At 39.9% G+C, this 13,994-nt stretch overlaps 2 protein-coding genes across 3 annotated transcripts in view; one reads left to right on the plus strand and one right to left on the minus strand.

Moving 5' to 3' along the window:
• The window catches only part of LOC128891110 (tribbles homolog 2), a 27,906-nt gene that overhangs the window by 12,792 nt on the left and 1,120 nt on the right, over positions 1 to 13,994 (minus strand). The window contains exons 1-2 of one of the 2 annotated variants that reach the window (XM_054150324.1): positions 8,929 to 9,411; positions 5,226 to 5,954 (exon numbers count right to left, since the gene is read on the minus strand). In XM_054150324.1, coding sequence (XP_054006299.1) covers positions 5,226 to 5,513 — 288 coding nt within the window. In that variant the 5' untranslated portion in view covers positions 5,514 to 5,954; positions 8,929 to 9,411. Of the gene's footprint in view, positions 1 to 5,225; positions 5,955 to 8,928; positions 9,412 to 13,994 lie in introns of those variants that run through there. The other variant, XM_054150325.1, reaches the window with a different exon arrangement.
• The window catches only part of LOC128891113 (probable RNA methyltransferase CG11342), a 26,436-nt gene continuing 21,945 nt past the window's right edge, over positions 9,504 to 13,994 (plus strand). Inside the window, exon 1 of the mRNA XM_054150333.1 lies at positions 9,504 to 9,640. The gene's annotated coding sequence lies outside the window, so the exon portion shown is untranslated. The remainder of the gene's footprint in view (positions 9,641 to 13,994) is intronic.

Consider the following 13,994-nt stretch of genomic DNA (forward strand, 5'->3'; position numbering starts at 1 on the left):
CCTAAAACTGTAGGTCTTCGGTGATCGATATCAAACAATGTTGGTTGGGAACGAGAATCGAACAGAACTCGTTCGTTCCAAGATACTGTTAGGCCTTTCTCTTATGAACCCAACATCGCTATTTTATCTAAAAAATTTTAACGAAAATTATTTTTCCGTAATAAACCACAGCGAACATTAAGATCTTCCATTAGATCTTCCATCTTAAGTAAATTATTCTCGGAAAAGAAATTGTTGAATACAGCTATGATTTAACAACCAGGCTTCCCCTCTTAAGAATACAAATTACAGTCATATTTTATTTAATAATTCTAACAGTTTGCTTAAAAGATTTAATACGAGTCCTTCTATCAAATATTTAGTGTAAAATCGTAACAAACGTTCGCGGATTTCCAAGTTATGATTTTTGGGGACCCGTCGGAGCATCCGACGTTGAGTTTGGTCGGAAGCTGGACGCGCTTGCGAAAGCGTGTCACGCAAGGCCCTGAGTCGATGTAATCGTCAATTAAATTAAACGGCCCTGGCTTTAGAAGCGATTATGAATAACGGGTAGCGACGATATGACGAAGTAAAGGCGAGGTGAGGCAAGGTGCAGCCTTGTATTTGTTCGCGAGCCGGGTGATGTAAGCGCAGGCGCATTGTATAACGTCACGATTGTAAAATGTTAATGGAAACGCGGCGCACAGCAGCTGCTATGGTGAGAACGTGTGCGGCAGACACGTTCTCACACATCGTCACTCACGAGACTCCCCTACATAGAAACGAATTAAGAGGGGAAACCACATCGGGAGGTCAAATTTTCAATATTTTTTCGTTGATTTTTTGTACAGAGAAGAATTCATGTTAATGCCTTTAATTGAAGACCAGCTTTGTTTTACACAAGATTTATTGCCGAGGGCCTCGCAAACTGTACAACCGTCACTGTACATCGTGCACATGTAGAAAGGGGGCTTTACGTTGGCGCCTTTAGGTCTACAGAATCCGAGACATATTAAGCTGTTGAACATGTGCACTTCCGTACCAGATTTCCACGCAATCGGGGAGTGGGATAGGTCTGCGTTTATTTGCGGAAAAGAAGATAACGTTATCGTGACCAACGCTAGGAAAAGTTACGACGCCTACGAGAACGTGTTCGTATATTATTTATGAAATGTATTCGCTTTGTGTACAATCCGCGTTGCGGCGACACCGAAAGGAAAATTATGGGACAAAGTAAATCATTTGAGAGAAATTCTTGTTTTCTCCTTTGGTTACCTCATATGGAAAACATTTTTAATGTTGAAATACTGTCTAGGAAATCTAAGACGAAACAATAGATATAAGTATGATCATCTCACAATTAACACGTTATTTTATTTCATAATTATTTTCGACCAATTTAAACAATACTACAAACGATATAATTTCAAAAGTGCCCAGGTCTGTTTCACTGTAAAAAAATGCTACCAGATAACATTTAGCATAGGAAATGTATTTCTTATAACACTCAAAACGTTGCCTCTACTTTCAATTGGTCTATATGTTGTAACAACACTGCAATTATCTCTTGACTAATAAAGTAGTCGTATTTAACTTAACTCTAGAACAACTTATTACGAAAGTAACTAGCCAACGACGCTAATTACCAATAAGAATTAAATTCAACTTTTACTTTTCGTCAATTCGTTTCAAGTTTAGGCTGAAAGCGCGCAAAGTTGATAGCTATAGCTCATTCCGGCGACTCCTTCGTCAATCAGCAGGGTCATTTTGATTATACCCTACGAGTCAAGAGTTAAAGCGATCCACGGATCGTTGCAATTGCGATCCAATTTTTCCGAGGCGCGAAAAACTCGGCTGTAGACAAAATTTGGTTAGTTACGTCGACGATATCTCGCAACGAGCCTCTCGGAGGAAGTTTCGATCGACCCGAACATTAGCGAACCGTTACGTCCTGACGTTTCATTGTATAACTGCTGTTCCATTGAAAATTGTATGCAGCTGCGCAACGAATGCACCGTTCCGGTAGATACAATTATAACAACGCGTGGCTCGTCGAGGAATTTTTAATTCACGATGTTTACGTGCCTAAAGGCTGTTATCTAACCCTCTGCCGATCACCGTAACTAATTTGCCACGAGTTAGAGTGAAGAGTACCACTATGCGAGATGACCAGATGCTTTTACATCATGGCGTTCTCTGACGTTTACCAGAAAGTATGAAAGTGGTTATCTAATGTCATAGTTACATTATAATAATGTGGACAGAAACTAGTAGGGAAAGAAATATTATTTTGATGTATAAGGTGTTTCATTTGAAGCTATCGAGATAAAGTTATTTGGTACGTTATATGGGATATTTAATATGAAATATAAATTTGCATAAAGATCCGCGGTTTAGACATTACTTATTTTCACCAATAAACCTACTACACCGAGTTCCCACAAACGTCTGCAATGAAACAAAATAGAAAATTCTAGACATCTTGGTAAAATGTGAACAGAAGCGAGACTTTCTAAAGCGATAAGTAATTCGATTGCAATTTCTGGAGCACGTTCGTCGTTTCTTGTTGCAAGTATAGAATGCTACCCGGAAGATTGGTCGCATAACAAAATGCACGAAAACCTCAAATAAATTACGTCGAATTATAGCGACGAGTTACGTCAACAACCTCAAAGGAGGTTTTATATAGCGGAAACGACGACTTTGCGATCGGTTACGCCGGGTGCAACGTGTTTATACGACAGTGATTCTCAAAAGAAGATGCGGAATTTTGTTAAGTCTCGAGATTTTACACGGATATCGCGATATTTCAAAATTATAAGGGTAGACAGACGAGATATTGTTGAAAACAAACAATTCACATCATGTTATTTGTTAAAATAACATTAAATAATTAAATTTACTATTCAATTCATACAATAAAATTATATTTCACGTCGAACAAAAAAGTCTTATCGAAATAATTGTTAAATTGAATACAATTTGAATTCCTATACAAGTTTTTTTGTATTATTTGAATAAGATTTCGCACATCTCTGGGTTGGAAACCACTGACAGGATAGTCTATTCGCATTTCTGCATGGTGTAAGCGCAACAGAAGGTGAAAAAACAATGAAAATTCTTTCACGAAAGCATAGTTAGACTAATGCCGTATGATTCCGAAACGTTAATGCTACGGTGATTATAACAAGGATGTTATAAACGCCATTGTGTGACTACACGAAACGAACAGCTGCTTAAGATACCGAGTCTCAAAAGATTAATCGAACACAGGTAGTGGCTACAGTCACTGTCAGGCAATGTCGACACTGATCCATCATTCTCTTGTTTGCAATTCTGTCTTCTGGAAATTATTTCCGCGAACAGTTTTATCGGTTTCAAGAGAAATTAACGCAAAGAATGGAAATCCGTGTTCAATGATAATGCAGTATTTTCGAGAATTATTATGTATACATGTATACATATATACATATGCGTACATAAATGATATCACAGAAAAAATGGCCAGGTCTGGTCTCAAAAGAAGCACAAAATATTCGCGCAACTTTACATCCGCGTGTAACTCTAAAAACAATTTCTTGTGTTTGAAGGTAAAGATTGCACCATCCAAGGTTTGCGTTCTTAAAACAGCAACGTTCGTTAGAAATGCAACAACCGCGGGATTTAATTGCGAGAAACGCGGTGAAGGTTGACGCAAGAACATTCTGAGGAACTTTTCTCAGAGAGTGACACGCACGCACGCTTTAATACCGATGGGTCCTATAAAATAGCAACGACAATGGAAGTGACGGTCGTTTGTTACGCGAGAAGACGGCACCGGATGACCGGATGACATACAGGAGAGGTCCGCTACTTTTTCTAACCAGTGTAACCGTACTTGCGCGGTCGAGGACACGCTCTAAAAACCATGCTCTCTCGTAAATATTAACTCTGACAGTCGTCATAAAGCACTGTTCATAGCTCTCGACTTCCGATTCCGGATATCCCCTTTACGCGGATGTTTAGTCTCGACAAATACAACAAGAAGCGATCTCTCTCTCTCTCACTAATATCAACAAAAGCGTTTATTCGCGTGCACGATAAATCGAGCGTTGGAGCGTGAGTGCACATTATCGTAAACAAGAAGCAAGCGACCGTTGCGTCGTCCAGCGCGAACCAAAATAAAGCACACCAAATTTTTCCCATCCGGGGTTACGTATCGGTGGCATCGACCGATAACGCGTGAACCGCTCGCGGCCGACCTGAATACAGGCGAAAAGCCTGCGGGCGACAGTTTAGAAAGGTGATTTTCATCGATACAAACGTGTATACTTTTATTGGACATGTTCCGCGACGTTGTTGCACACCTGCCTTCGAGTCTTACGTGACATATATCCTGGAGGCAGGATGCGTTTGCTCTATCAAGGATAAAACACGAAACGTTTCGAAACCGCTGATTGCTTCTTTTTTTTTTTCTACGTCGACTGCAACGTTAAAAGAATTTTACCGTCGGATACTATTCTGTGTACGTTGATTCTAGGCTGGGACTCTTTTATTGAGTGGCCATCAAATTGGAATCACTTAAATTTTTCATGTCTTTCGTGTTTTTAGTAAAATTGAAAGGCATACATTTGTAATTACATTGTAATTACAAGAGTGAACTTCTCGATGGTATTGAATTTTTAAAAAATGAAAATTCTCAATAAGTATAAACTGTGCAATGTGTAAAAGGAAGTTGCAATAAACCGACCACGTAGGTGTAATTAACCAATTACCTTATTAAATGCGATTAAACCGAAATAAGTACGAGTAATTTGAATAGTGGGTGCAACTTGATATTTCTTCAATGTAACGAATACGTAGAGCGTAACGTTATTGTTGTTTCAAGTGCAACTCGACAAGGGTTGCACAATTATCCACCGAGCCTATTGCGGCATTCACATCCAGCTAACTTGGCTAATTGGCAAATAACGGAATGAAACATCTACAATTTTTTATGTGTTCTTCGCTTGATAAAAGTTCCAATCTGGATTATACTATGAAAAGTACGTTCAACGAATAACAGAATTTTATATGTATATATACGAAATGTAAAAATTAAGAAATAGCTGAAAAATGACAGAATCCGACTTAAACTTGACGTTCTATTTCGTGACTCGGATTAGAGTGTCTATAGTTTTAGCTTGTTACCGTAAGGACACGTCGCATCGAAAAACCCTATTCTAATAAATATCGCGAATAGACAAGGTTGAACGTTCGAGACTCACCTTTGCGACGAGCTGCTGACCGCTGTGTACGTCGACACATCGGTACAGAGCGCTCCCCTCGGCCGGACCAAGAAGCAGATACCGATCACCAAGTATGGCGGGTCCATGATGATCGGTGGGCAACGGTTCGTAACTAGGGAAGACTACCGGCACCGGGTTCGTCTCGTCGCTCGTAGGCTGTTGACTGATCTCCTGGTTATTGTTCGGACTGAACAGAAACTTTCCATTGTTGGTGCGAGTCACTTGCAGATGTAGAGGATGCTGCCGGGCGGCGGCTGTCACTCTCATATTGTGCCGTTTTCACGCACCCACCGTTATTTTTCTTTTACACTCGCGACACTACCACCAACGACTTGCTTTCGTTTATTTCTCCTTCTTTTTTTTTATACGCAACAAAAGTTCTAGTCTCAGGCAACGAGCGTGCGCTCCATCGGATCCGAACAGTTTTAAAAATCGTAATTATTGTCAGTCGACCGTTAAACGGAAAAATTCCATGAACACACTTCACGTCACAAGATTACCAACGTGGTAGATGCGACAGTCATCGATTATCAACGGGCCGAATTAACGACTGAAAGCTCTATGGATAAGAACGCCGTAGTAGATACGAGTTAACTATAGTTAAGAATATCACTTGTGCTTGGGCCCATGCAGCGTTGCTTCGTGTTACCGCTGGATCCTTGGACGGAGATCGTATCTGATATAGTAGGACCGTATTTCAAGAAGGCTCTGCAACATAGAAGAAAATAAAACATTAACGAAATGGGCCAATCGAATATTTTCTAGAGAATATTTAAGAATATCGCTTATCGATATAATAAACGCTACAATAATGGTTTTGTCAGTCTTAACACTTTACCGACAGATAGTCTATTTCCCATGGTAACTACTGGTTCAACTTATCATCAGAACAACGTGTTCAAATATAACCTGAATTAAAGTACGTATTTCTATACATATACACCACACGTGATGAAGGATCGCTTGCGTGAGTAACAAAGAAAAATAATGACGGATACTTCTATAACCAGTTATCCGAGGTAAAAAGCGAACATTTATCCTTGGATAAATGCTGATTCCGATACCCAATGTTGCAGATCTACCTACAACGCAATATTATACGCGTAAAATTCTTCATTTATTTATCGTATTCGTAATGGAGTTCGAACGACAAGAGTTCCGTTCATTAACTCTATGTGATTCACGGACAATTTCAAAAGACGACGTTTCGACATTCGTCCTGCCTTGTGCGCAATTTCTATGGAGAAGGGGACACCGTAAGGTCAGGGATATCGGTATAAGGCGGTCGTTGCGCCTTAACGTTCTATCCAGCCAAGGAAGCCGAGTTGCAGAAAAATGATAAAACGTGATGCAAGATAATCCCTCGGGCATTATTAACGCCACTAATGGCAAGCCGAATTTATATCGAAGGTTTTCTGGTCTATTTTTATCTTATTACGCGTGACAGATAGTATCTCGCGTACAGTTTATTGTCTTGTTTCAGGTACCCTTTATGTTAAGCGTGGAAATTAGTTCTATGTTTACGTTCAATCGTTTATAATTGTAGTTTAAGTAAAAACATTCGAAGCTTTCCAACTTTTCAATCTGGTCTCATATTGAATGCAATATAATATGTGGACTACGATGAATCTATACGTAACCTAAATAGTGGTGTAGGTTTCAAAATGTTTTCATATAAAGAATGTTATATGAATTTAATTAAAATAAGAGTTAAATATGATTTGTCATAATTAATTGTATTGACAAAAGTAACGAGTGTAAGCTTCCTTCTGTAAATATTGTTTCGCCAAAAACGACTGTCGAAACTCGAGGATATGTAAATTCCGAGTCCTTGACGATATGCAATGCGAGATTCGTCGCGAGGAGACCACGAGAATTCGAAATTGAGACAAAATTACAGGTTACCGGCAACCATATTTATTTACCACGACATGCAGTTTCGTTTAGATTCTACCTATTGTAGCCTTCAAATAACGTATACGTACGTTAACCTTGAAAATAGAAAAAAAAAATCCAAGCTTGTAATCACAAACTCGTATTACACAATTGACTCTATATAGCTCGAGTTTATCGTTGTCACAAGTTGCGACTATCGGGATATTCGCGAAACGCGCCATTACGATGATATCAACGCACTTGCGCAAAACTCCTGCCATTCCAAACATCAGGGACGTGTGTGACAAGTGTTCACCCCACTGGTTTTCTTGGAAAGATAATCAATGGTCGATCGCAAATCTAATTCGTCATTTTTATCTCAAGATTTACTGATACATCTAACGGATATGCCCGACATCGATGAATCGATGAATGATGTTTGCCAACATCTTCCGACGTATAATTTACGAGCTGAATTTAAGTAAACAAAGTTTTGAGAAGTTGAGTAGAAAAAGTATTTTCGCGTAGTTCTGAAATTTTTAATTAAATGTATCGAGTCAATAACGAAACAAAAACACCGGTTGCTGTGAAACAAGACCCACGTGTTTTATAGTCAAATTACGAATCGTTCACGATCTCCTAATTTTAATCTACATTGCCTTCGTTCACTACAGATCGTTGCACTTTCGTCGCTATTTTAATATCAATTTCATATCATCCTTAAACATGTGACATACGTTTTAGGTTAGGTTAGGAATTTCACGATACTTTGTTTCCAGCGAAAATAATCGATATTCGTATACATATAACACGGTAAACTGCCGTAAAAAAATTATCGATGCCGACTACATTCGTTAGATTTCTCGATTTGTTGAAAAACATTGTTATCTTCGGATCGCGCGACGAATGACATTCGAACGTAAAGTCAGTCATGTGCCGACAGATTGAGGAGCCCTGGAACTTTTCCGTGTCCCCTATCCACGTTTATTGAATGAACGAGAATCTGACGAAATAGCGAGCTGGGAATTTAGTAAAGCATTGCGTCCACGGGGTTGCGCGTGTCGAAACGCGTGAACACTAGCCACGCACACTACCAAGTAGACAGCAGAGAGCAGATATCCTTCGGTAAGGTCAAAATGGCGGAGTTTCACAGTTGTCACGACGATATTGCGGGCACCGGTTGCATTAATAGCGCGCGAACGTGACGCAATACCGCGAAATAAATTGCCTAATACGTCCGCTCACGCAGTCCATGACTTTCTGTCGATGGGTTGCGTCGGGCCTTCGTCAAACTTCCTAATGCGAATTGAACAGAGATCAACTGATGACAACAAATTACAGTTTCGATTTTGGAGACATGGAAGCCTACAGACACTTATTCGAGTCGTGGCACGCCTGCTCCCGACAATTTATAGATATGGTCAGTTCCGAATTAAGATTTCCTAAAACCACTGCATCGATTCGACCCTGGATGTTAACCGTCAACTTTTCGAGCCTCTCGCGTCAGTTTAAAATTCCAATTGATTAAATTGTCAATTACGAAAGTAAACGACTTGATAGGAAACGAGAGCAGGAGTGCATTGCTATCGGGGCATAGCGCACCAAAGTAAATACATATATATGTATGTATGATACGAGTAAAGAGCCTGGCATCGATCCGATACGCGTCAATAATAATCACTGCACTTTGCACTGTACTCGCGCGAGGTCGATACGCAAAATACGTGTAATGCGTACACAATTCGCGATGCTTTCCCTTCTTTCTCTTTGAATATGTTTGGCGTACAGCGGGACAAGCATGTATTACCTTTATAATGTTCTTCCTGTTGTCGCCGTACGTTCCTGAACGGGTGTCTGGGATGATGAAACGGTCAGACGTAGTCGATTTATCCCCAAAGACGTTGTTGACAAACCGCCGTCTGCTCGAAAAACGAATTCCCGGATGGTATCGGGTGTATTGGATTTTCGAATAGCGCGCGTGCGTTGGATCAAACCTGGCCTCTTCCTGTTAGCTTCTACCTGGATGGTGGTTGGTAGTGTCTTTCTCCTCACGACTCGCGCGATTCGTGTTCGACCAGCCGTCGAGTTGATGTTCCTCTTTCGTCACGTAGACTACGAGATGTCTTCGTGAGAAACGTGGAGAGCTGAGCGGTTACGGAACGAGGGAGACGGTGCAGAGAGATTTGTATCCCACGCAACGGACGGTCCAACGTTTTGGGCCGACCCTCCGCTCAGAAACGACGGCGGCAGCAGTAAGAGCAAGCACAAACCGATCGCGCCATTGTGCAGCAAACGACTGAAGCCACGGTCGCCGCCTCAAATTGTCGGACGGAATCGGTGGCTGAGTAGCGTGGTGGGGGACGGTCGCGCGTGCGCGTTACGGTGTAACGGCAGTGTCAGCGCAACGAACCAGTGGAAACGGTGCCCCTCGTGTATTTTTCGACTTTTGTGCAAATGTGTCTGAAATTTTCGGCGGAAAATCGTAAACGGAGAAAGCTTTTTCCTCTAAATTTTCTACGGTAAGATACTTTTTAGTTTTTCTAATCGCTAAATAACGAAAGCATCGATAATATAAATGAACTCCGTGTGGGATAATTTGGAAGCAATTATACTTTAAATACACGCTTGAACTTGTGTCGATACTTTTATCACCTGTATGTTTTTAATTAGATATATTTAATATTATTTCTCTTCTTTAATGCGCTCAATAGCTTGTTTTTGTCATATGCATAACAAAATTGTAGTAGTCACGAATGGTGTATCAACTTTAGGGAATTCCCATTGAAAGAAAAACAGTTGATATTGTAATAAGAAATGTAATTGCTTGAACATGTTATCGGAAACGATACCGTGGACACCAAGTAATTAAGGCACAAAGATATTAACCCTAACATAAACATATATCTTTTCGTTTCCCCATTGGTCACATTATCGATTCCCCACTTCTATCTTTGACTTTAATGACACTTGCAATTACGCTTTTAATTTACGATTAATCGTCGCCGGTGATGCAACACGCGGCCAAGTTACAAGACATTGTAGAATATTGATAGGGAACGGTGGAACACGAGTTCATCGCATCGTCGAGACGATAAACAGGTGGCACCGCCACTTTACAATACGGTACTGGCCACATCAGTGCGTACGTGGGCATCCTAAACCGCGACACGCGGTCATAAGTATACGCAAATGTTTCGTGCGCTTACAACACCTTATCTGTAACACTAATTACTTGGTTTACATCATCCAAATGTTGGCAACTTATTAATCGTATTGATCTGAGATTCTTAACATTTTTCACGCGCATAGTAGTCGTGTTTCGTAACAGAAACACGCACATGGATATCTAATCCGATGTCTATTCATTCGGTAAAAATTCCTTAAAATTATCGAACGGGTTCGATTGGCCGAAACGTTTTTTTCAATGAACGAAAACCAGTCGTAAGAAAGCAGATTCCTTCCAAGATATTCGTTTCGCATAAACGACGTGCCCTTGACCTACCTTAACGTTCCTTAGCAACCGCAGGAGACACACTTTGAACAATCGTCGGCGACTAAGGGCATATAACCTCACCCACGTACTTTGGCATGACCGTGAGAAAATGATCATCGTTACACGTATTTTTTGCCGCGATGAAATAGAAGCATGTTGCCGCTTTTGAGTCATTTCTTAACCCTTTAAGAACGGGCGTGGCAAACGAGCCACGTGATACTTTGCCGTTTCTAAGCGGATGTGGAATTATGATTATTTACTCCATACAATGTCCGCCTTTGTAACAAATACCTTTGTATTTATATCATTTACACGAAACACCTTGCATGTTGTACATCGATAATAAAAATGACACACAAATTTATTATTTACACAATTTCTTGGAAATATTCGAAAGCGTTATATTTAATTCCCCGCAGCTATATCTTTGCAGTATCGAATTTCCAACACACTTTCAAACTCGATTCACTTAACAATGAAACGATAAAAGGAACCTTCCAAACAATTTCCGGTTCAGGATTCAAATCTTCAAACGAATTGTACGCAAAGATAAGTTGCAGGTTTTAAAACGCTCCGGGTGTTATCTTTAAATCTCGTCAATGTCGTCGAGTCGATATTGATAATTTCCCAAAATAATAAGTCTGAGTAATGGTGCTTTCGTGACGCAAATTGCAGTTATCAAATTACAGAAAAAATTATCGCCCAAAGTTATCGTCGAAACGTCGCGGTGTTTTCCCTTGGAAAGTACATTCGTACTCTGATGCAACGTACAATATGCAAAATCGGCGAAGATTATTGTAACGTGGTCTCGTACATTCGTGTGTACTGTATATCTGCCTGAAGAGATATGGTTGATTGCGTGGTGTTCGGGATCACGCTCGAGTCAGGCCAGGCCTTCGAATTTCCAAACCAGCTCAGCCTCAGACCGGATATTGGTCAACCTAGTGCTTTTTTTTTAACGCACTCCATTCTGCCACTTACGTGGGTGCTGGTTGGATCATTCAACGGGCTGATGATTCAAATGTACGATCAACTTTGACGAAAATAACGATGGATAGAGAAGAGGATACGAAGATGCCAAACTATTCGAGCGAACGATCGATTTTTACGGAATTAGCAGCAAGCTCGATCAAAATAAACGTTAGGCCATGAAAGGATCGTCAAAAAATGAAAATCACTCATATCGAGAAATTTTTGAAAATTAACAAAATTATAAAAGCACTCGACACTTTATCACAGTAATTTTTAATTGCTCGAACGTTAAATCAAACAGTGTCTGGTAATAAACGCCATCCCTCCCTGATAATGCATTTTTCGATAAAACAGAATGTAAACATCGCTTTTGCGTGAATGAGAAAAAGAGAATCGGGTTCCGAGTTTGCACTGTCAAACACAATTGCCACATTCTTCTCCTTATCGAGGCTTTATTACGTATCTCTGATCAAACGTACGTACAATGGTTGTACAAGATTAATAATCTTCTGTTTAACGTTTCGCGTCCTTTGATTAGTTGTGCAAAGTTTCCACACCGCGATGAAAACTATTGACAGAATCTCGATCAAATATTAATATAACGATGTATCGATTTTGAGATATCAAGACCAGACCTGACCAAACAGCTAGACACATTGATGTAGATATCGTAGCAGTATACAAACGTGTATGTGTTGAAAATATTTATAAAATTGTATATCAACTACTTTTACGTTTGATGTACTTTAACGACGAAAATATTGGAATACTAAACATTTTTCTGTCGATAATCGTGAACTTTACCTAGCAAGAGTCACTGTCACGCATGGATAGCAACTTCCACCGAGGAAACAGGCAATAACGATTGCAAGTTGCGTCGGAAATCCTCGGTGATAATTAAATTCGCGACGAGGATTACTTTGCAGTCGTTCGTTGGCTCGATTATTCGCAATTCTTCCCTCTTCGTTTTTGTTCGAGACTGGCTCTTTCAATACTCGCGCGATCTTTCGCCAGATATTGCCGTAGAAATTTCGTCATACACTCTGGATTGCTTCAAGGCTGAGCAATAATTATCACGGCTGAAATTCTGATAATGCGTTACCGCCGCGAACTTTTTGGGTTTTATTTTGGGTGAACAAATATTTTTAGACGGTTTCATGTGCCGTCATCGTACGACCTTCCAGCGCCATAATACTTTGGGGTACCATTGTATTTTGGGGACTTTTGCGATCGCAATCGCGTTTTTATACGCAAGATCGAGCCAGATATCGCTTGTCTTTTATTGTATCGCCACTTATCCGTAAACGTGGCCGATATGCCTCTCCTAAATAACTCTACATAATTACGTGGTGTTATTGCTACAATACGACTTGGCGATATAGATATACATCACTGCGTACACAGTAGCACGCAATCAAGTTACTAATTCATTGTAAATTATTTTGCTAATAATTTTTATTTTAAAATATTTTATTTGAAACTAGTTTACTAATACAGTTGGCTTTGAGAGATGGAGAGGAATTCCACTACTCCAAAAAAAAAAAAAAAAAATGTAAACATGCTCGTTCGTACAAGTGTACAGTTAGGAGCCCTAATCGGTAACGTACATCCTGTTGTGTACCTCGGCGGCAAAACAAAGCGGATCTTGGTGAAACCATGCCCAGAAAGTGCCAGATTGTTGAATTTTCGAGATAGACGCGAGGTCACTGGGTGCCGGCTTGATAATTCCCATCGTAGATGAACGCGTGCGAGAAAAACATTGGCTAAGAATACGTGACGCACGGCATGTGACTGCTGCAAATTTCCTGAACGACTGTGTCACCTTTGCTCTCGGATCGTTGACGTGTATACACGAACCAAAAAGATTCAACATTTGCGTTACGTTGCATTGTCTCGATTTCCCCGAGAATTATTCATCGGCGCGTATGCGTCGTCTACGTGTTGTTAAAAAAAAAAAAAAAAAATATGATTCGAGCAGCGATTTCAAGGTATCCAATTTGTGCGAAAACGAGGGATTTTACAGGTAATTTCCATTTTCCATAAATCCCAAGAAGATGCGATTATTCAGAGATTTAATGGTCCAAGATAATTGAAGAGGTTCGTGAATGCTTTGGTGTAGTTTTGTAGTGTGGAGATTAAAAGATATCGTGGACATTAAAAAAATTATATCTAAGCATACCATGGAAACGAATTGAGATGAATTTTCCTAGAGATGCTTCGAAGAAAGACGAGAGAAAAATTAAAGAATTATTGAAACAAACACAATTTTCAGAATTTACATGATTTCGTCTCAAATTACGTGGCAATATAATCAGAAACTATTTGGAAGGAAGGGATATGTTAAAAAGAGATAACCCCTTGAATGGACATTTTGAATGAGTTTAACGTAATGTCTTCATAAGTATATT

The sequence above is a fragment of the Hylaeus anthracinus genome, unplaced genomic scaffold, assembly GCF_026225885.1.
Source record: "Hylaeus anthracinus isolate JK02 unplaced genomic scaffold, UHH_iyHylAnth1.0_haploid 12001, whole genome shotgun sequence".
Classification (NCBI taxonomy): Eukaryota; Metazoa; Arthropoda; class Insecta; order Hymenoptera; family Colletidae; genus Hylaeus; species Hylaeus anthracinus.